At 34.7% G+C, this 22692-nt stretch overlaps 1 protein-coding gene across 1 annotated transcript in view; it reads left to right on the top strand.

Annotated features, from left to right (window-relative positions):
* HOOK1 (hook microtubule tethering protein 1) overlaps nt 1-22692 on the top strand; it is a 59807-nt gene that overhangs the window by 2305 nt on the left and 34810 nt on the right. Inside the window, exons 2-5 of the mRNA XM_032427696.1 lie at nt 5042-5127; nt 11630-11702; nt 15230-15280; nt 16466-16598. Coding sequence (XP_032283587.1) covers nt 5042-5127; nt 11630-11702; nt 15230-15280; nt 16466-16598 — 343 coding nt within the window. The remainder of the gene's footprint in view (nt 1-5041; nt 5128-11629; nt 11703-15229; nt 15281-16465; nt 16599-22692) is intronic.

Below are 22692 nucleotides of genomic sequence, written 5' to 3'. Positions count from 1 at the left end.
TGACCTCCTTATCTTTGGCTCTAGTTCTAGATCCCATCCGTTCTACCTCTTCTAAAACTTTGCTCTATCATTTGTCCTCTTTCTGTATTTACAACTTCTTCCTCTCCTTTGGCTCCTTCCTCTCAACATATTATTCAAAACTTATTCAAATCTTCCCTATCTTAAAGAGAAAGAACGAAGAGCCGTCACTCCCTATTAGAACCACACAGTATTTCCCCTTCCCTATGCAGTCAAATTATTTGAGTGTTTTAATACTCATCCTTTATATTTCTTGAACTTTCATTCCCTCTTCAACCCACTGCACTTGAGTTTCTTTTCTCTAAGGCCTTCACCTCCTGGATTTGGCAAACTCTTATATATTATCCTTATCTTACTTGATGTTTCCTTGGTGAAATGATTTTCTGCCTTGGTTTCTAGGGTACCTATCTGTTGGCCTCTCTTTACCTCTCCAGATGATTCCCAGTGAACGTTGGTATCTTATTTTGCCTTTGCCAGCCACTGCATTGTTGATGTCACTACACTTCCCCAAGTTTCCCCAAACTCTCCTGATGCCACACTCCCCACGCCTACTGTGCTGCACTGACTTTCTATTTCTTGAGGAAGTTAAGCTGTTTTTAATACATCAGGTCTTTCTTAACTTTTCTCTCCTCTGCCTAGAATAGTCTCTTTCTATTCTTCTAGTGGCTGGCTTCTTTTCACCATTCAGTTCTTGGATCTGTTGTCATCTTTCAGAATCAGTAACAGTGAATGACCTACCTGCCCCCCGCCCCCCACTCCTATCCTTTGTAACCTGTTACCCACTTCCTTTGTGTCTATAACATGTAACACTTTCTGAAGTCATCCTATTTGCTCCTTGGGGTCAGAGCCCTTGTATGACCAGTTTTCTGCTCTGTCCCCAGGAACAAGAAACTGACTGGAATCTCCAGTACAGCATTGAATCAAAGTGGTGATAGTCAATATCCTTGTCTTAGTCCTGACCTCAGAGGCCAGTATTTCACCATTAAGTAGGTTCTTGTAGATACCAGGGATGAACTTCTAACTATTATAGAGGATTGATGGATTTCAACAAGTAGAAATCAGGGGAAATGAATTTCTAAACACAGGGAAGAACCCCTGGCGGTAATGTAAATGGTCTCCTTTGGCAGTAGATCAAAAAGAGGAAGTGGAATACACATCTTGTCATGATATCTCTCATCTCTTAATGTGCTTCCTACCATATTGAGTAATGTTACATGTTGAGGGGAAGTAGTAGGAGATATAGGAGATATAAGATTAAAAAGTTATGATGGGGTTAAATCATGGAGGTGAGAAGACAGTTGGTAGTAGACTGTGTTCTTTCAGCACTAGACAGTGTTCTGGGACAGTAGAAGCAACACTAACAGAATTTGAGAAGTCATAAAGAAAAGCTGGCTAGTAAAGAGATGCCTTTTTTGGCAGTTATTAAGTTATATTTTATAATATGGAACTCATCTTAAAATAATTCTTAGAAATGTTATACTGCTACTTAGCAAAAAAACTCAGGGCTGGAGGATAAATTTGGGCACCATTTACAAGGTAGAGGGAGTATTTAAGAGTTTTAAGTATTCATATGAAGATAATTTAATTCTGCCTCTTAGTTCTGTGACATTTGGAAATTTAAAATTTTTGGACTTCAATTTCACCAATAAAATGAGAGTTGAACCATATTTGTTTTAATGGCTTTCTTAGTTCTTGTGTTTTTTGACTTTGACAGGCAGGTGAAGGAAAAACTCATGCCAAATATATGCCCAAATTAACAAAAAATATTAAAGGCTGAATCATTTTTATGAAAACCATGAAACTCAAAACAATAATCTTCTTTCTGAAATGAGCATTTGGAGGAGGAGAATATGAGAATAGAGCTGACACAAAGTTGAGTTTTCATTGGCTGTCAGTTGTGAAAATCCTTGTTTTTTTCTTGATTTTGGTGACATTTACATTGAAGCAATTCAGGAACAACATTTCCACAGTTCTGATTATTTGCTTTGTTTAAAGATAAAGAAGAAACTAAGATGGTTATTTGCCAGAACACTGTGGTTACTGATAGAAGCCCTGTCTGTCCCTTTTGGGCCACTCACTAAAAGACTTCAGCTTTTCTTCACCTCTCTGAAGAATACTATGAGAGGAGACATTTTTCCTTCATCCCTCTGTTTTGGCCTCCTTACCCATACTGAGCTTTTTTAATTTATTCACTCTTCTTGGTTATAAAGCCTTTCTATTTGGCCAAATGAATTTATATTCTATGTTATCTAATTTATTTTGCAACTAGTTAAAGAACTTTCAGGAGACTCCGATTTCCATGTTTTAGGAAGGAAAAATTGATCTTAATCTGGACATGGTGGGCAACAAGGCAACTACTACTACTTTTACATATTTCTTTACTATTTTGCTTGATATTCTGTGCTTCCGAAATCATCCTTTTTAGATAACTAATCATATCCATTTTGTAAAAAGTTAATGAAGCAAAGTGTCAGTAGGAAGGGTTGAAAAGTGGGAGCCACATTTTACCTGAAAGTATATGATTGTCTTCTTTTTAAAGATGCCCTGGGGTTTTTCTTCCCTGTACATCCACTTAATTGCAAAATCCTTATTATTTTATATTTTAAATTCCATCAATTCATTCTGTCTTCTTAGTTAGCATTACCTTAATTAGCTCTAAGCCATCCATTTTATCAACAAGACCATTGCAGGAACCTTCTAACCGACTCAGGTGTAAAATACTCTCTTCCTTTCTCTGTCACTATTGCTGCTATTCAAAATATGCTAAAGGTGTCACTCTCTTCCTTACTACTCTTCAGGGATTCATCATCACCCAGAGCGATGGTTCTAAAAAACTGATGTGCATAACAATCTCTTAGGGATTTTCTGGTTTAATATGTCTAGAGATTCTGATACTTATTGTTCTTCGACCCCAAACTTTGAGAAACCCTGAATCATAGTTAATTGCTAACAGCTGTTGAGCTTGTACCATGTGCCAGGTGCTGATCTAAATTTGCTATGTTTGCTGATTCATTTAATTCTCACAACCATCTTTTGAGGTAGAAGCTATTCTACTGTTTCCTATTATAAGGATGATACCATCAAGGGTAAGTCCAGGCTTGTCATGGCCCTCCAGAGTCCTGACCCATGTCTCTTTTCTTACCCCCAACCCCCTTGGTTGTCACCACTTCTCTTTCCTCTTTGCACTGGAAATCCAGTAATACTGAACTGTATGCTGCGTAAAAATACCATTTCTTTTCATGTATTTTTGCTCTTATAATGTTTCTATTTCCTGAAGCTTCCTTGTCTTGGCCCTTTCTTTACTCAAGACCTTCTGTTCAGGAATCATCTCTAAGAATTCTTTCCTAAATACAAGCCCTAATTAAATTAGTTAACTCCCATCTATTTCAGAATAATTTGTGCATAATGTAGTCATGAGACTGGGAATGGCATTTTCTAGAAATAATTTATGTCTTTTTCTACTCTCCTTAACTCTTGACTGAAACTGCTTGAGGGTAGAAAACTGGTGATTTTCCTTTGTAACCCCATCATATATTACAGTGCCCACATAGAGTAAGGAGCTCAGTAAAGTATCTTTGTATGTATACTTTGAAAGTAACTATGTCTAGATTTATTTGTCTGTGTCATCCTTCTATGTTGTATTAGGATAATGGAGATAGATTTGTAGAATCTCAAAATGAACAATCACTAAAAGTGAATCATGGGGAGAGAATTGTATCAGATTACAATACTTAAGTGGTAAACTAAGGAATAATAATTGAATAGTAAAGGAGATGAATATGTATAGGAAAAGAGAATCATAGTGTATTTAATTTAAGATCATTATGGGTTCAGATGAGATTTCTAGGAAGTATATGAACCATTGTAGCTCTGTTGTAATTTGCTTTTCAAAAATTCTTCTGTCTTGTATTTGCTTATTAGAAAAAGATGCCACAGTTCCACTTCTCTCTCTCTCTCTTTTTAAGATTTATTTATTTATTTGCGGGGGAGGGGCAGAAGGAGAGGGAGAGAGAGTTAAGCAGATGCTGCGCTGAGCGTGGAGCCCGATACAGGGCTTGATCTCACAGCCCAGAGATCACGACCTGAACCAAAACAAGAGTCGCACACCTAACCGACTGTGCCACCTAGGCACCCCCACTTCTCTTTTTAATAGGTACATGAATGTTTAACAAATAGAGATTTGAAAAGAGTGATATCTAAAGCCGAAGTAGATAGAAACAACTTGATGTGATGGGTGGGCGCTGGACCGTTCATGCCCTGAGACTGATTGTTGGATGGCAGGCTAAGACCCTGCCTTATTTCAGAGCTCACTGGTCAATTAAGTAGTTTTATTTTTTTTTAAAAGATTTTATTTATTTATTTGACAGAGAGAGAGAGACAGTGAGAGAGGGAACACAGCAGTGGGAGTGGGAGAGGGAGAAGCAGGCTTCCCGTGAAGCAGGGAGCCTGATGCAGGGCTGGATCCCAGGATCCTGGGATCATGACCTGAGCCAAAGGCAGACACTTAGCGACTGAGCCACCCAGGCGCCCCAATTAAGTAGTTTTAGACTTGACATTTCTAGCCTTTGTTGTCCTACCACATGATGTGAATGAAGTTTTAATTTGAAATAATAGGTTTTCCTAAAGCTTTTTCTGATGTTATTCTAAAAATGAACATAATGCTGTCTATCTTAAGAGCATTATATGCGGCTTTCAGAAATTCTGAAGTACTTCATACATTACATCAGTGTATTTAACTATTTTAGGTATGATTATTCATGATTTTATGAATTGTTAAGTGTTTACTTTTATAAAAATATTACATAGCCATAGAAACTTATTAATATAGTTTCATTGGTTTGGCACAGTCTGAATTTAAACAAAACAGGACAATTTTTAGCTTGGTGATGTTCGTTCATATATATATGTGTGTGTGTGTGTGTGTGTATATATATGTATATATGTATGTATGTTTGGGAGGGTTGGTAACACTACCCTGTAAGTGTAAAGAGGCAACGAAGTCATCTGCTCTATGTCATTTTAGCTGCAGACATTCAATACTGATGCACCTTGTCAGGATGTCACACAGCTGACTAACGGAGTTGCCATGGCACAAGTTCTTCATCAAATGTAAGTAGTGGTCTAGACTTGATTTTGAAAGAATTGTAAACCCAGTACCAAGGAAGAAAGCTTAGACTCATATTCTAAAAGTCACTGAAACTGTATCCTATGAAGTCCTGACAGCCATATGGTACCAAGGCACTATTGCATCTGGGGAACAAAAAAGTTTACCACTTGATTATTCCTTGCTTATTCACAGAGATAGATCTTAACTAAATGAGCAAACAGGATTCTTATCTATTTAAGAGATTTTAATTTTAAGCTTGTTCTGGTCACATTCACAAGTTAGAGTAACTGGAAAAGAAACAGTTTAAATGACTGGTATAATTGTTTATAATGTTTTTTCCCCCCAGTTATATTACTGTCATTGGAAGGTATCAATGCATGAAGATTATTACTTTAGAGATAACTGAAATATAAATACCAGATTTGGAAAAATAATAAATTTTAAAATCTATATTTGAATTACAAGTAGAACTTCTATAACTCCACTAATAATGAAATGAGGTATAGAACAAATTTGAAGTCACAAATATTGGGGAATCTTAACTAATAATTCTGTTTGGGTTAGACCCATTAGGTATAATTATATAGTATCAGAAGCTCCTAAATCCATTATTTCCCAATTTTTGCCAAACATTGTGCAAGGATTATGATTATAACATCTACAATATGAGCTCTACCCTTAGTAGGAACAAATGGAGCCAATTTATTAATTGATAGTCATATTGATTTTGTATTTGCTTACTTTTATGATAATTCTTCAATGAGACCAGAATCCTACCTCTGCCACTTGTTTTATAGCCAGAAATTGTTTATTTAATTATTGCCATCATTTTGTCAAGGTTTGTTGTGATTGACATTGAAAACCCCATAGATGGATTTGCCAAAATTCCTTCTCACCCTCAGAAAGACAACTTTTAAAATGTCAAAATTCTAGTTACTTGGCATCTTCAACATGATGTAATTTGAATAGACAGATTTTATGGTTAACTCAAGATTAACACGTTAAGAGACAAACTTAACATGCTAACATTTTTTTTTGGTAGTCTTCTAAAATATGCCTTCCCTCCCCTGTTTTCTTAAAAATGGTTCTTAAACATTTTTTTATTTATACCCTGTTTAGTTTCAAAGTGATTTCATTGGTCAGAAGCAAGCATTCTCGATATTGATTTGGGAAAAGTCCTCATTGTTTTTTGTCATTAGAATGTATGCCTTGCCTTTGCTCATTGCCATATGTTGTGGGTATTGGTGTAGATGCAGCTACATTGTGGTTGGTGTGGATTGTAAGGCTGGTATGTGTTCATTAACTTCAACAGTGCCATCCAAAGCTCTTATTTATATGTGTTGTGGTGGCTCTGGTAGCTTTTATGCTATAACACAACGGATGAGACCTGTTTTTACCATGATGTGATACAATGGCTCTTTGACTCCCTATACTTTAGCACTGTACCTGATGTTTAGAGTAGGGCCAATTCAAATTTAGCTCAACTCTACCCTTTATCACCAACTCATTTTCCATAATCTGTTGGATTCTGCTGTCACTGCTGATCCTCTGTCTCTCTGATTTTCCTCTTCTTTTTTGTTTTCTTTTTTGTCTCTTACTGTCTTCTCATACTTTTCTGCAAGAATAATATAATAGCCAACCAATCAGAAAGCTCTCTTTCTTCATAAAACATAAGACTGACCTAAAATTGGATCGAAACCTCTTTTTTGCTTTGCCTGTTTTTGCATGTACTTAGCTATCTAAGCCTCCTTATCATCTAAGGATTATTTAAAATTTATTTTTCTTTTTGAATCCCTTTCTTGTTTGGTAGCTTTCCAGAGGTCTGGATTTCTTAGTGAAACTTAGAAGCATGCATTTTTTCCTAGTTGGATCAGTATATCATATTCCTGCTAAAAGAGCACATTTTACCATATTTCTTTGAACACTTCAAAGCACTTTGTATATGTTACAGTCTATTATGTACTGCATTGATTGCAATTGTGACTCGTATCAAATCACATCAAAGTTGTTACTGAAGATGAAAAGGGAAATTTTACTTTCTAAGGAAGTAGTAACATTAAATGAATAATTCTTTTATTATTTACCTGAGGCAAGTATGCTAAAGAATAAGATCATAAAAATCAATGCCCGGGGCACCTGGGTGGTGCAATTGGTTAAGTGTCTGACTCTTGGTTTCAGCTCAGGTCCTGATCTCAGGGTTGTGAGATCCAGCCCCACATTAGGCTCTGCCTCAGCACGGAGTCTGTTTAAGATTCTCTCTCCCTCTCTTTCTGCCCCTACTCCCCCCCTCACTGCCCTGTGCTCACTTACTCTCTCTAAAAAATAAATAAATAAATCTTTAAAAAAAGAAAATTAATGCCCAAACCATATAACTTAGACATGGGGAGTCACGGACTTACTGTTAGGGTTCTACAAGTTCCTAATTATTATCTCTGGTCTGAATACATAATATATATATGTATTTTTAAAATATATGTAGATATTTAAAAAACACATGGGGAAAAATTATAACTACAACTGCATTGGTTTCCTAGGGTTTCCATAACAAAGTACCACAGAGTGGATGGCTTAAAACAACAAAAATTTGTTCTCATAATTCTGGAGGCTAGAAATCCTAAATCAAGGTATTGGCTGGGCCATCTTCTCTCCAAAGCCTATAGGGGAGAATCATTCCTTCTTCCAGCTTCTGGTGCCCCCCGCCCCAGCAAAGCTCCAATATCTGTCTCTTCTCCACGTGGCTGTCTTCCCTCTGTCTGTATGTCCTCTCCTCTTCTTAGGACACCAGTCATATTGGATTAGGGCCTACCCTAATTTAGTTTGACCTCATCTTAATTTGATTATATCTGCAGTGACCCTATTTCCAAATAAGGTCACATTCACAGGTATCAGGGGTTAGGAGATGAACATACCTTTTTGGAGACACACAGTTCACCCCATTACAACTATAAATATTATAGCATGTGACTTCCCCTAAAAGAAAGGCTTAATTTGGCCACTTTAAACAACAGGTAACTTCTCTGCTTGTTTCTTTTGCCTTTGACTAGACATTTTTGCTAGAGGAAAAGAGTGAGACCAAGAATATAGAAACCCAGAGACCTCAAGTATCATGTACTTATTTGTTCATTCATTCAGCAGATATTCGAGCATTTGAATGATAAATCAGGATAGCCAACATCTGAGTATTTACTAAACTATAAAACATTGTTATATACCCTATACATATGTTACTTCATTTAGTTCTTACTGTTCTGTGAGGTAGATATTCCTCAATCTATACATGAAGCAGAGGTTAAAGTCAAATAATGAGTTAATTACTTGAAAGCCCGGATTTACATAGCTTTGGCCTGACTCTAACACCAGTGCTTGCAGTCAACTGTAATCACTGAAATCTAGTATCTTGAACCTCTCCTGATAGATTTTTACTTTGGGGTCTTAATACATAAAAGGCCAGATGCACATGCTGAAAGTACAGATCACAATATGATGTGTTAAGCAAGTAAGCCTTTTGATTATTCAAGAAGAAGAGTGTCAGGGTGTCTGTTGAAGCAAAACAACTATGTTGTGTATAGTAACCTGTAGGTGTTAATTACTGCCTGTATTTAGTTGGTAAAACTGTTGAAGACAAACACCATGGGTGGAGTTAAAAAATAATTTTATACTGATTCTTACTTACCTTTTTTTAGAAAACAGTTTATCCATATTTTCCTTTCTCAGTCTTATGTCCCCTAATTTGGTGTCCCTTGAGTTTCACTGAAGTTCTGGGAAATATGAGAAAAGGAGTTAATTGTCAGGGCCAAGAGTCTAGTTAAGACATGCAGATGTGGCAGTGCAAAAAAATAAAAGAAGGATATGTCCAGAGAGTTAGGAGGTTGCATATCAAGTTTAATATTGGGAAAGATTGGCAGCCATTACAATTGTTTAAGAAGGATGAATTGTTTATAAGAAAAGAAAGCAGGAGATACATTTTTATGGAGAAGTTAGAAAGTATTTCTCAGGGTATTATAGACTGAATGTTTGTATCCATTCCAAATGTATATGTTGAAGCCCTAACCCCCAGTGTAGCTATGTTGGAGATGGGGCCTCTGAAAAATAATTAAGGTTAAATAAGGTCATAAGAGTGGGGCCCTGATCTGATAGGATTATGATCCTTAGAGACATTAGAGAGCTCACTCGAGCATACCAAGAAGAGGTCATGTGATCACACAGCGAGATGGCAGCCACCTACAAGCTTAGAGAAGAGACCTGAGAGTGAAACCTATTTTGCCAGCATCTTGATCTTGAACTTCCAGCTTCCAGAACTGTGGGATATAAATTACGGTTGTGTAAGCCACCCAGTTTGTGGTCTTTTGTTATGGAAGTCTGAGCAGACTAAGACACAGGGCTGGAGTTGATTTGGAGTAGAAAGAAAGACAAGGAGGAACACAAGATAAAAGGAGGAAAGCTAGAAGAGGTTATGTTGAGATCCATTTTCTAGAGGTAATTAAAGAATCCTATATCAAGATATCTTTAGGGTCAGTTAGAAGACTGGTTTAGTAGTCAGTGTTCTCCAGAGGAATAGAATCAATAAGACGTGGGCATATACTATTGTATATGTGTACACATACACGGTGGGGAGAGAGGTTTGTTTTTAGGAATTGGCTCACGTGATAGTGGAGGCTGGCAAGTTCAGAATTCACAGGTCAGGTCTGCAGGCCAGAGATTTAGAGAAGAGCTGATGTTGTAACTAGAGTCCATAGACGATCTGTTGGCAGAGTTCACTCTTTCTTGAGGGAGGTTATTCTTTTTCTTCAGCTGATTGGATGAAGTCCACCCACATTATGGAGGGTAATGTGTTTTACTTAAAGTCCACTGATTTGAATGATAATCTTATCTAAAAAATACTTTCGTAGCCACATCCAAGCATGTTTGAGGAAAAAATGACCTAGCCAAGGTGATACATAAAAGTAACCATCACAACTGGTTTACCTATTTCACTTAATCTGATGTCAAAAGAAAGTGAATTTGCTTTGATACAGTTTGACTCACTTATGGATCAGACTTTTTAGGTAAATACTTGGTTAGAAATATACCATTTATACATCTAGCCAAATTATTTTGGTAATTGTAGCCTTAGCATCTGGGAAAGTTTGAATAAAATTAACGTTAATTTGCTCAGAAGAAAATGGCTACAGATTCCACATAGGTGAATTAGAAACGGCTAAGTCATTTTTGGTTACCCCAGTCAGAAGTGGTATCTTCTATATTAGAGCATCTGAGGCAGAATGATTTCTGAAAAGCTAAGCACTGTGTTCTAGTTTCAGCTTTACATTTTTAACTTCAGGCCTTGGAAAAGAATCCCTTTGATTTCTTCCCTCACTTTTTTTTCTAAAGATTTTATTTATTTGGCAGAGAGAGAGGAGGAGAGAGCTCAAGTAGGCAGAGCGAGAGGGAGAAGGAGACTCTTCACTGAGCAAGGAGCCCAAAGTGGGACTCGATCCCAGGACCCTGGGATCCTGACCTGAGCCTAAGGCAGACGCTTAACCGACTGAGCCACCCAGGCGCCCCTCTTCCCTCACTTTTGTTGGCTTATGTGTGAAGTAAAAATTTAGATGAGACTTCGAAGACTTCCGCTAGTACTATTATTCTGTTAGTTTGTAGTGTTTGTTTAACGATTACAGCATTTCTCTCATTCTCCTTTGAGTATAGTTTTTGTGCTCTTTTCTTTCCCACTTTAATAGTTATTTCCCTAAGAGTCATGTAGTAAATTATTCATCTTCATATTAATCTTGCTCAATTCCTTACTCAGAGCAAGCATCCAAATATTTGTTTAGAATATGTATGATCTATTAACACAGTTCACTATAGTCAAATGTTATTCTTTGAAACCTAAAAAATTGATATAGCAATTCTTTGTCTTGGCCTTCGATATTAATATGACTTAACTTTACAAGTTTAAAACTAAATTTGTCCTTGTAGACTTCTCATTACACTCATTCTACTCAATTACAATCAAATAGATTTATTTTGGGCTTTGCCATGTACTAGTGTCACTTTGGGAAAATCACTTATCTTCTCTCATCCTCAGTTCCCTGAAGAGTAAGATTGAGGATAATCATAACCAATCCTTTGCCAATTACTATGATATTGAAATGTTGCACTATGGAAAAACAGCAAGCACAGTGCTTAATACAGAGTAGACACATTAAAATGTTAGTTTTCTTCTTTTTTTTTTCCCCCTTTAGGATTGGGACTTTTACATCTTCCTGCTACCAGAGTTATCTAGTATGAGATACTTAGTAAATGTTTATTAAATTGAAGATGTTAATGAATTAAGTAATTATGAGAAATTACAAAAGAAATCCTTAGGAATTACTAAAAATTCAGTGTGTTCATTTAAATAATATTAACTACTCTTATTAAGGGCAGGCTTTACGATATAAATATTGATATAATATATTGATTTAATTTGATGCTTTCTACGTAACAAAAACATCTTACTGTTTTGCACTTGTATTTTTGTTTCAGTGATGTAGCTTGGTTCAATGAATCTTGGTTAAGCCGAATTAAAGAGGATATTGGTGACAACTGGAGAATAAAGGTATACAAAATAAGTAGTAGAAGCACTTAATCCAAACAGTGATTTTAAAATTAACACTAAATTAAATCATTTTTTAAAATTAATTTAAGGGTGCGTTTTATTGTGTACAGTTTGAGTTATGTATGTTCTTATGTAACTACTGTCATAATTAGATGTGGAACATTTCCATTAACCCAAAACATGCAACTTACATGCCTCTTCCCAGTTAATCCCCACTCCTCGCTTGGCCCCATGGATCTGCTTTCTGTCACTGTAGATTTTTAGAGTTCCATATAAATGGAATCAGACATTATATACTCTGTTACTCTTTGTGTCTGGCATTTTTCACTCGCTGTGATGTTTTTGAGACTCATCCATGTTGCCTGTATTAGTTCTTTCTTTCTTTTTTTTCCCTGAGTAGTATTTCATTACATTGATACACCACAATTTGCTTACCCATTCACCTGTTAATGGCTATTGGAATTGTTTCTGTGTTTACCTACTTTGGGTACAATTGTAATGACATATATCTAATTTTTCTTGGGTAAATTCCTGAATGTAATTGTATCCCATTGTGTAGGTATATATTTAACCTTCTAAGAAACTACCAGACTGATTTTCCATTTCTTCTTAGGTCAGTTTTGTTGTGTCTTGTAGGGCATTTGTGTGTTTCATTTAGGTCATCCAATTTGTTGGCATACAATTGTTCTTAACTGTTCTTAACTGGGTTTCATTTAGGTTATCCAATTTGTTGACATATAGTTGTTCTTAATTGTTTTGCTAAAAATATGTTGATGACTCTGATCTTTAGTGATGTATCCTCTTTCTCTACTGATGTTGGCAATTTGTGTCTTTTCTTTTTTTCTTGATAAGTTTGGCTTGACATTTTTCAAGTTTATTGGTTTCTTTTTAAGAACTAGCTTTTGTTTTCTATTTTATAGATTTCTTCTCTATTATTTCCTTTCCTCTACTTACATATTCTCTTCTTTTTCTTGTGTCTTAAAGTAGAAAATTAAATCATAAGTTTTAGGTCTTTTATTTTCCTAATATTAAACATTGCCTTACACATCCCACACATTTTGACATGCTGTGTTCCTATTTTCATTCAGTTCAAAATATTCATTCATTTCCCATGTGGTTTCTTTTGACCCACAGGTAGATTAGAAATAGTTATTTCAAATTGTAAATATTTGAGGATTTTTAAGGTACTTTTCTTGTATTTATTGATTTCTAATTTAATTCCATTTTTGTTTGAGAACATAACTCTGTATTGAGAAATTCTTTTACATTTATTGAGACTTATTTTACAACCTAACATATGGTCTGTCTTGGTGAATGTTCTATGTGCACCTGAAAACAACATGTATTCTGCAGATGGATTATGTCAAATGTATTGATAGTACTATTGCATCTTTTATATCTTTATTGATTTTCTGTCTGATTATTCTATCAGTTATGGAAGAGGAGTCCTTAAATCTCTAACGGTGATTGTGGATTTGTTGATTTCTCTCAGTTCTAGTTAACTTTTAAATCATGTAATTTGAATTCTGTTAATAAGTTTCTATACATCAATTTTTAAATGTCTTCTTGATGAATGAATCTGTTTATTATTATGAAAGACCTTTTGTTATCCCCGGAAATCTTTGTTCTGCAGTCTAATTTGTCTGATAATTAAAGTAACCACTCCAGTTTTATGATTATTTTTTGCTTTAGTGTATCTTTTTTTTTATTCTTTTAATCTGTCTTTATATTAGGTCTTTCATGTAGACACCTAACAGTTGAGTCTTCCTTTTTTTAATCTAGAGGCCATTTCTTTATTTTGTGCTTTAAGAAAACATTTCTATTCTTATATTCCTGTTTTCATTTAAATCTGTGAACAAATTGAAGCTAGCAGTTTTAACATTATTGTCTTCTTATTCTTTCATCTCTCATTTCTTGGCCCATTTCTATTGACTGAATTTTCACGGTCAATTATGTGACTTATGATCCACATTTTCCCGCTTCTTCACATATGTAGTAGTTTTTTATTGGATGCTAGACAGTATGAATTTCATTGTTGAGTGATGGATTTTTTGTTTTCCTTTAAAGAGTGTTGGACTTTGTTCTTGCAGGCAGTTAAGATACTTGTGAATCGGTTTGATCCTTTCGAAGCTTTGGAGGTTAGGAGATAGATCTAGAATTATTTTTCCTCTAGGGCTAGGTTAGACCCTTTACTAAGGTGTGACCTTTTCAGGGTCTTTAGTGAGTGCTTGTCGATGTAGATAGTCTCTTCACTGTGGCTGGTGGGAATTTGAACAATTTCTGGCCCTGTGTAAGCTCTGGGAATTGTTCAGCTTAAAGTTCCTTGGATTGTTTTTTCCTTGGAAGTTATTCTTTTTTTTTTTTTTTTTAAGATTTTATTTATTTATTTATTTATTTGACAGAGAGAGACACAGCTAGAGAGGGAACAGAAGCAGGGGGAGTGGGAGAGGGAGAAGCAGGCTTCCCGCGGAGCAGGGAGCCCGATGCAGGGCTTGATCCCGGGACGCTGGGATCATGACCTGAGCCGAAGGCAGGCGCTTAACGACTGAGTCACCCAGGCGCCCCGGAAGCTATTCTTGACTGGGGAAAAAAATTTTTAAAAAAAGTGAAATTATTTTTGTTTAATCTCAGTGAGTTTCACCCATGCACATGCAAATTGGTATTCAGCTGAAAGTGACAAACCACTGTGCAAATTTGTGAAACATTTTCTCACTGTAGGGCTCACCTCTTTGTCTGCCCTGCAAATTCTAACTCCCTTGACCTTCCTGAACTTCTGATGTCTTATCTCCTCAACTCAGTGAGAACATCAGGCTTTGTTTAGTTTCTACCACTTTATTTCATGGAATGAAAATTGCCTCCAGAGAGAAATCTTGGACTAGAGTTGGGCTCATCTTTTTTTGTTTTCCTCCTCCATATTGTCCAGTGGCTAAAGCTTGGAAAACGTCGTTCCTTGTATTTTGTCCTGTTGTCTATTGTTTGTGGCAAGAGAATAAATAGAAACCCTATTACTCACTTGTGACTGGAGGTTGACATGCTCATAGTTAAATCTTTAAAGTTGGTACTTCATTGCAGCTCACTTTAAATAGAACCACTCAGGGCACCTGGGTGGCTCAGTCGTTAAGCATCTGCTTTGGCTCAGGTCATGATCCCAGAGTCCTGGGATCGAGCCCTGCATCAGGCTCCCTGCTGTGCAGGAAGCCTGCTTCTCCCTCTCCCACTCTCCCTGCTTGTGTTCCCTCTCTTGCTGTCAAATAAATAAATAAAATCTTTTAAAAATAAATAAATAAATAGATAGCACCACTCTGGTTAATCTATGAAAGCATAAAGATACTTTTAATCAAATTCTGATTAAAGCTTTCATGTTAAAAAAATATCATATATTTGTATTTATAAAACTCTAATATATGTTTTTTTGTTGTCATTTTTATGAGGCCAGAGTTTTTATTGTCTTTCACCTTGGCATAAATTTTCTTTCATTGCTAATTTGAAATAATTTATTGAACTCTTATTCTTTTTTTCCCCATTAGGCTAGTAATTTAAAGAAGGTACTTCAAGGAATTATGAGTTATTACAGTGAGGTATGAAAAACATCTGACATTGTTTAAATACAAAATTCTATATGATATTTATATTGACACCAAAAAATAACCTGGAGTTTTGTTTATAACATCTTACTAAAATGTAATAATTAGAATGTATTTTTTTTTGCCATTTTCAGAACACTCAAATTTTGTGAACATGAACAGGCTTAAATGTAATATATTGATTTGTAAAATAATGTTGCTTCTATATTGATACTCTTGAAATTTGTTCTTTTCTCCAAGAGAATTACCGTCATCTCTAAATGATTTGATTTTATGCAATGCTGTAAAGTAGACTTTATAATTAAATTGAAGTATTTCCTATGTAAAGTATTATTTTGACCTTCTCAGTGCAAACAGCAACAAAGGTATACTGTGAAATTATGCTTTTGTGCAAGTAAATTGGGGAAAAAAGCAAAGTGAAAGTAGTATTAAAGTCACTTTAGATAGTACATTATTCAAGTAGGTTTTTTTTTTTCTTAGTATCATAACAAGTTCTCTAGTAGGATTATTTGATAGAAGAAAGCTTATTGCTTATGTTTAAAAAACTTTTGGTTTGGTTTTGCCATTAAAAGACTTGGTTTCTATTTTTTAAAGTTGTCACATATTTATACTTGTAATTTTTTCCAGTAATTTTAAGATTGAAATTTTTCAACCTGTTAATGCCTCAAACTCATTTTAGAGCTTTTTAATGCCAAGAAAACTTTTTAATGAGCCAAAAAAAATAAAGATAAGGCCAGGAAAGATTAATCCATTAGATTTGTTAGATTTGCTGTTCATTTGCAAGTGTCATGGTTTATACTGTGGTTTACTATTAATCAGTCATGCATCAAAATATGCTTATCTTTCAGCTTAACATAAATCTGTTTATTTTTGGAAAGGCATAAGTTTTTGTCATAAAAGATCAGTCTAGGGGTTTCTTAATCCCTCAGACAGTGGGATCAAAGTTATTTGATGCAAAACCATTTTAGTTGCTGTTGGTTGGTTACTCAAAATTTGGGGATGTTGCTTCAACTTTGCTAACTGGTTTCAGTCAATAATTACGGATTTATCATTTTGTTAATTTATCTGAGTCATTTCACAATCCTATTTATAGTTTGTTTTCCTTGTAATAATTAAATGTAATAAATTCTTTGTAGTCTACAGAAATGAGTGATCTAATTTATTGTCTTAATACTGCAGTTTTTGGGGCAGCAGATTTCTGAAGAACTTATCCCTGATTTAAACCAAATAATTGAATGTTCAGATTCTGTGGAGCTTGGGAGATTGCTCCAGCTTATTTTAGGCTGTGCAGTCAACTGTGAAAAGAAGCAAGGTAAGTGAATTTCAATCAGTTCAAAGTTAATTTGGGGAAGTTTACTTTCTAGAAACAACCTACATTGTTATAGAAAGTAGCATAAAAATGTACTACTACACCTTGTCACAAAGCACCTGGAAATGTAACCCAGGAGGTGTTAAGTCTAGCCCAGTTCTGCCATTAAAAAGCTACAAATCTTAAGTATCCTATTTGTACCTGGATTCTGAGATTTATAGTCAGTGACTAAATTAAATGTATTTTAGTTTAATTAATTTAATTTGTATATTCAGTGCTTAGGACTTAGTGGATATTCAGTAAAAATTGTACTTATTCATCTGATACATTTTCTGTTTCATATGTAAGATAGAAGTTTAGATTGATTCAGATTTTTATAAATATGCAGATACTAAATTATAATCCAAGCTTCTTCAAGTGATATTCTGCTCTTTTCAGAAGAATGCCTGTCTAGTGTATCCTCCAGTTAAGCAGTCTGATGACATAAATGGAATTGGTATATTATATTGGTATATACAAACACTGTGATCCATATCCTAATGAGTACAAAAGATCATTTTTGGATGCATGTAGTGAATGAAATGATGAACTGAACAGACCAAGATTTACTTCCCTCAGGGCTTGCATCAGTCTGGGTAGTGAGATTTTTGATGCTGATGTTTTTTGTATGATTCATCCAAACTTGGTCTTAGTACATCACCTTTATAAGAATATGTTGGGTACTTAAGTTTGTATAGTACTTTAAACCAGGACCTTAGAAGATAAATTCAGTCTTATCTATCTAATGAAGTAAAAATATGAAACAGGTTAAATTCAATAAGAACAAATTTAGGAAGGAGAAAAATAAAATATATGAAATTAATTGCTTATTAATAAAAAAGAACAAGGATTGGGTATCAGAAAACTTTGGTATTAGTCCATCTCTATCATCAACTAGCTATTTTTTTTCTAGGGCAAGTGAGTGTTTCTCCACAGACTTTTATTTCTCACTTAGAGAAAATGTCAAAGATCTATATATTGGGTTTTTTTCACAAAATAAGGAGAATTTGCTTATGGAAAACTTCCATAAATGTTTAATTACAAATTGACAAATAGCAATTAATTTATAAATCTAGAATTTTTCTGTTGTTATCCTTCTTATTTTTTATTCGATTAATGCTTCGTTTCTATTTCAGTTACTGGTTATTTATAATTATTTTTTATTTTTATTGAAGTATAATTGACATTCATTAGTTTCAGGCATACAACAAATTGATTTGACAATTCTGTACATTACTCAAAGCTCACCAAGATAAGTTTCATTACCATCTATCACCATACAATGTTATTGCAATATTATTTACTGTATTCCCTATGCTGTACTTTTCATCACTGTGACTCATTTATTTTATGAGTGGGAGTTTGTACCTCTTAATCCCTTTTATCTGTTTAACTCATCCTCCCACTCACCCCTTCTCTGACAACCACCAGCTTGTTCTCTGTATTTAAGAGTCCATTTGTTTGTTTTGTTCTGTTTTATTTTGTTTTAGATTTCACATGTTAAGTGAAATCATATGGTATTTGTCTTTATCTGACTTATCTCACTTATCATTATACCTTTTAGGTCCATCCGTGTGGTTGAAAATGGCAGATCTCATTCTTTTTTATGGCTGAGTAATATTCCATTGTATGTATATGTGTATATATATACACACATATACTACATCTTCTCCATTCATCTATTGACAGACATTTGGGTGCTTTCATATCTTGGCTATTATAAATAATGCTGCAATAACATAGGGGTGCATATATCTTTTTGATTTAGTGTTTTGGTTTTCTTTGGGTAAATACCCAGTAGTGGAATTACCAGATCATATGGTATTTCTCTATCTATGTTTTTGAGAAACCTCCGTACTGTCTTCTACAGTGGCTGCACCAATTTATATTCCTATCAACAGCACACGAGTGTTCCTTTTTCTCCACATCCTCGCCAACACTTGTTGTTTCTTGTGTTTTTTATTTTAGCCTTTCTGACTGGTGTGAGGTGGTATCTCATTGTGGTTTTGATTGACATTTCCATGATGACTAGGGTTGTTCATCTTTTCATGTATCTGATGGCCATTTGTATTTATTTTCTGGAAAAATGTTCAGGCCCTCTGCTTATTCTTTAGTGAGATTGTTTGTACTTTTGGTGTTGAGGCGTAGTAGTTCTTTATATATTTTGTATATTAACCCCTTATTGGATATATCACTTGCAAATATCTTCTCTTGTTTAATAGGTTGCCTTTTGTTTTGTTGATGGTTTCCTTTGCTATGCAAATGCTTTTTATTTTTGTATAGTCCCAGTAGTTTATTTTTGCTTATGTTTCCCTTGGCTGAGGAGACGTATCCATAAATATGTTGCTAAGGCTGATGTCCAAGAGATTACTGCCTATGTTTTCTGTTAGGAATTTTATGGTTTTAGGTCTCACCTTTAGGTCTTCAGTCCATTTTGAGTTTATTTTTGTGTATGGTGTAAGAAAGGGATCCAGTTTCATTGTTTTGCATGTAGCTGTCCAGTTTTCTCAGCACCATTTATTGAAGAAACTGTCTTTACTCCATTGTATGTTCTTGCCTCCTCTGTCACAGATTAATTGACCATGCAGGTGTGGGTTTATTTCTAGGCTCTATATCCTGTTGCATTGATCTATGTGTCTGTTGTTAAGCCAGTACCAGACTATTTTGATTACTACATCATTGTATTATATCTCGAAATCTGGGGTTCTGATACCTCCAGCCTTGTTCTTTCTCCAGATTGCTTTGGATATTCAGGGTTTCTTTTGGTTCCATAGAGTTTTAGGATTATTTGTTCTACTTCTGTGAAAAATGCTGTTGGTATTTTGATAAGGATTGCAATGAATCTGTAGATGACTTTGGGTATTATGGACATTTTAACAGTATTAATTCTTTCAGTCTGTGAGCGTGGTATATCTTTCTATTTGTGTCATCTTCAATTTCTTTCATCGAATTTCTTAAAGATTTCAGAGTATAGGTCTTTCACTTCCTTGGTTAAATTTATTCCTAGGTATTTTATTTTGGTGTGGTTGCAAGTGGCATTGTTTTCTTAATATCTGTTCCTGCTACTCCATTATTAGTATAGAAACACAACAGATTTCTGTATATTATTTTTGTATCCTGCAATTTTACTGAATTCATTTATTAGTTCTGATAGTTTTTTGGTGGAGTCATTAGTGTTTTCTATATATAGTAGCATGTCATCTGCAAATAGTAACAGTTTAACTTCTTCCTTAAAACTTTGGGTGCCTTTTATTTCCTTTCTTGTCCTCTTGTTGCAGTGAGGACTTCCACTACTATGTCGAATAAAAGTAGTGAGAATGGCAATCCTTATCTTGATACTGATCTTGAGGAAAAACTTTCATTTTTTTTTACCATTAAGCATGATGTTACCTGTGAGATTTTTAGATATGTCCTTTATTATGTTGAGATATATTCTCTCTAAATCTACTTTGTTGAGGGTTTTTATCATGAATGAATATTGTACTTTGTCAAATGCTTTTCTGCATCTATTGAGATGATCACATGGTTTTTATCCTTCCTCTTGTTGATATGATGTATCCCATTGACTGATTTGTGAATATTGAACCACCTTTGCGTCCCTGGAATAAATCTCACTTGATCATGGTGAATGATCCTTTTAATGTGTTATTGAATATGGTTTGCTAATATTTTGTTGAGGATTTTTGCATCTGTGATCATCAGAGATATTGACCTGCAATTTTCTTTTTTTGTAGTGTCTCTGTCTGGTTTTGATATCCAAGTCATGCTGGCCTCATAGAATGAATTTGGAAGTTTTCCTGCTTCTGTTTTTTTTGGAATAGTTTGATAAGATTAGGTATTAACTATTCTTTAAATGTTTGGTAGAGGGCGCCTGGGTGGCTAAGTTGGTTAAGCGACTGCCTTTGGCTCAGGTCATGATCCTGGAGTCCCTGGATCGAGTCCCGCATCGGGCTCCCTGCTCGGCAGGGAGTCTGCTTCTCCCTCTGACCCTCCCCCCTCTCATGTGCTCTCTCTCATTTTCCCTCTCTCAAATAAATAAATAAAATCTTTAAAAAAAAAAATAAATAAAAATAATAATAATAAATGTTTGGTAGAATTTACCTGTGAAGCCAGCTGGTCCTGGATGTTTGTTTATTGGAAGCTATTTTTTATTACTGATTCAGTTTCATTACTTGTAATAGGTCTGTTTAGATTTTTTTATTTCTTCCTGATTCCACTTTGAAAAATTGTATGTTTCTAGGAATTTATCCATTTCTTACAGGTTGTCCAACTTGTTGGTATATAATTTTTCCCAAAATATTCTCTTATAATCCTTTGTATTTCTGTGGTTGCCAGTTACTATATCTCCTCCTTCATTTCTGATTTTATTTATTTGAGTTGACTCTGTTTTTCTTGATGAAACTGGTTAAAGGCTTATCAGTTTTATGTTTTTAAATAATCAGTTCTTGGTTTCATTGATCTTTTCTATGGTTTTTTAGTCTTTCTCATTTATTTTCACTCTAATCTTTCTTATTTCCTTTCTTCAACTAACTTTGGCCTTTGTTTTATTCTTCCTTTCCTAGTTTCTTTAGGTATATGGTTACGTTGTTTGAGATTTCTCGTTTCTTGAGGTAGGCCTGGTTCACTGTAAAATTCCCTCTTAGAACTGCTTTTGCTGCATCCCAAAGATTTTGGACTGTTGTGTTTTCATTACTGTTGTGTCTCCATGTATTTTTTTTTTTTAGTTTCCTCTGATTTCTTTGTTAACACACTGATAATATAGTAGCATGTTATTTAGCCTCTTTGTATGTGTGTTCTTTTCCAGTTTTTTTTTTTTTTTTTTGTATTTGATTTCTAGTTTCATATTGTTGTAGTTGGAAAAGATGCTTGATATGATTTCCATCATCTTAAATTTATTGAGGCTTGTTTTGTGTCCTAACATGTGATCTGTCCTGTAGAATGTTCCATGTGCACTTGAAAAGAATGTGTACTCTGCTGTTTTGAATGGAATATTCTGTATATATGTTAGGTTCATCTGATCGAATGTGTCATTCAAAGCTACTATTTCCTTGTTGATTTTCTGTCTGGATGTTCTATCCAATGATGTAAGTGGGTTGTTAAGTCCTCTACTGTTGCTGTATTACTATCAATTTCTCCCTTTATGGCTGTTAATATTTTCTTTATGTATTTAGGTAACTCCTGTGTTGAGTGCATATTTACAGTTGTTACATCCTCTTGTTGGAATGACCCCTTTATTATTATGCAGTGCCCTTCTTTGTCTCTTGCTACAGTCTTTGTTTTAAAGTCTGTTTTGTCTGATACAAGTATTGCTATTCTGGCTTTTTTTTTCTTCTATTCTCATGGAATAATTTTTTCCATCCCTTCACTTTTACTCTATTTGTGTCTGTAGGTCTGAAGTGAGTCTCTTGTAGGTTCATACAGGTGTAGCATATAGATGGGTCTTGTTTTTTTATCCATTACCTCACCCTGTGTCTTTTGATTGGAGCATTTAGTCCATTTGCATTTAAAGTAATTATTGATAAGTATGTACTTATTACCATTTTGTTAATTATTTTCTGGTTGTTTTTGTAGTTCTGCATTCCTTTCTTCTCTTGCTCTCTTCCCTTGTGGTTTGATGGCTTTCCTTAGGGTTATGGTTGGATTCTTTTCTGTTTGTTTATTGTGTATCTATTATAGGCTTTTGATCTTTGGTTGCCACTGAGTTGATACATAACATCCTGTATAGCGATTTGTATTAAGTTGATGGTTGCTCAAGTTCTGAAAGCACTAAATAGACTTCCTTCTCCACGTTTTATGTATATGATGTCATATTTTACATCTTTTTATTTTTTTGTATCCTTTGATGGCCCCTCCAGCAACCCTCACATCTTCCCTCTCCCATGTTTGTCAGTTTTAGTAGTCTTTTTCAAAGAACCAACTTTTGGCTTTGACTCTGTTTGTACTATTTAATATCTATTCTTATCTTTTATCTCATTTCATCTATTTTCTTGTGAATTAATCAATTCTTTCTATTCCAAGTTATAATTGACATTTTAAGCTGTAATTTTCCCCTAAGTTA

This window comes from Phoca vitulina, unplaced genomic scaffold (assembly GCF_004348235.1).
Source record: "Phoca vitulina isolate PV1807 unplaced genomic scaffold, GSC_HSeal_1.0 scaffold2, whole genome shotgun sequence".
NCBI classification, from domain to species: Eukaryota; Metazoa; Chordata; class Mammalia; order Carnivora; family Phocidae; genus Phoca; species Phoca vitulina.
This window is presented reverse-complemented; position numbering and strand designations above follow the sequence as displayed.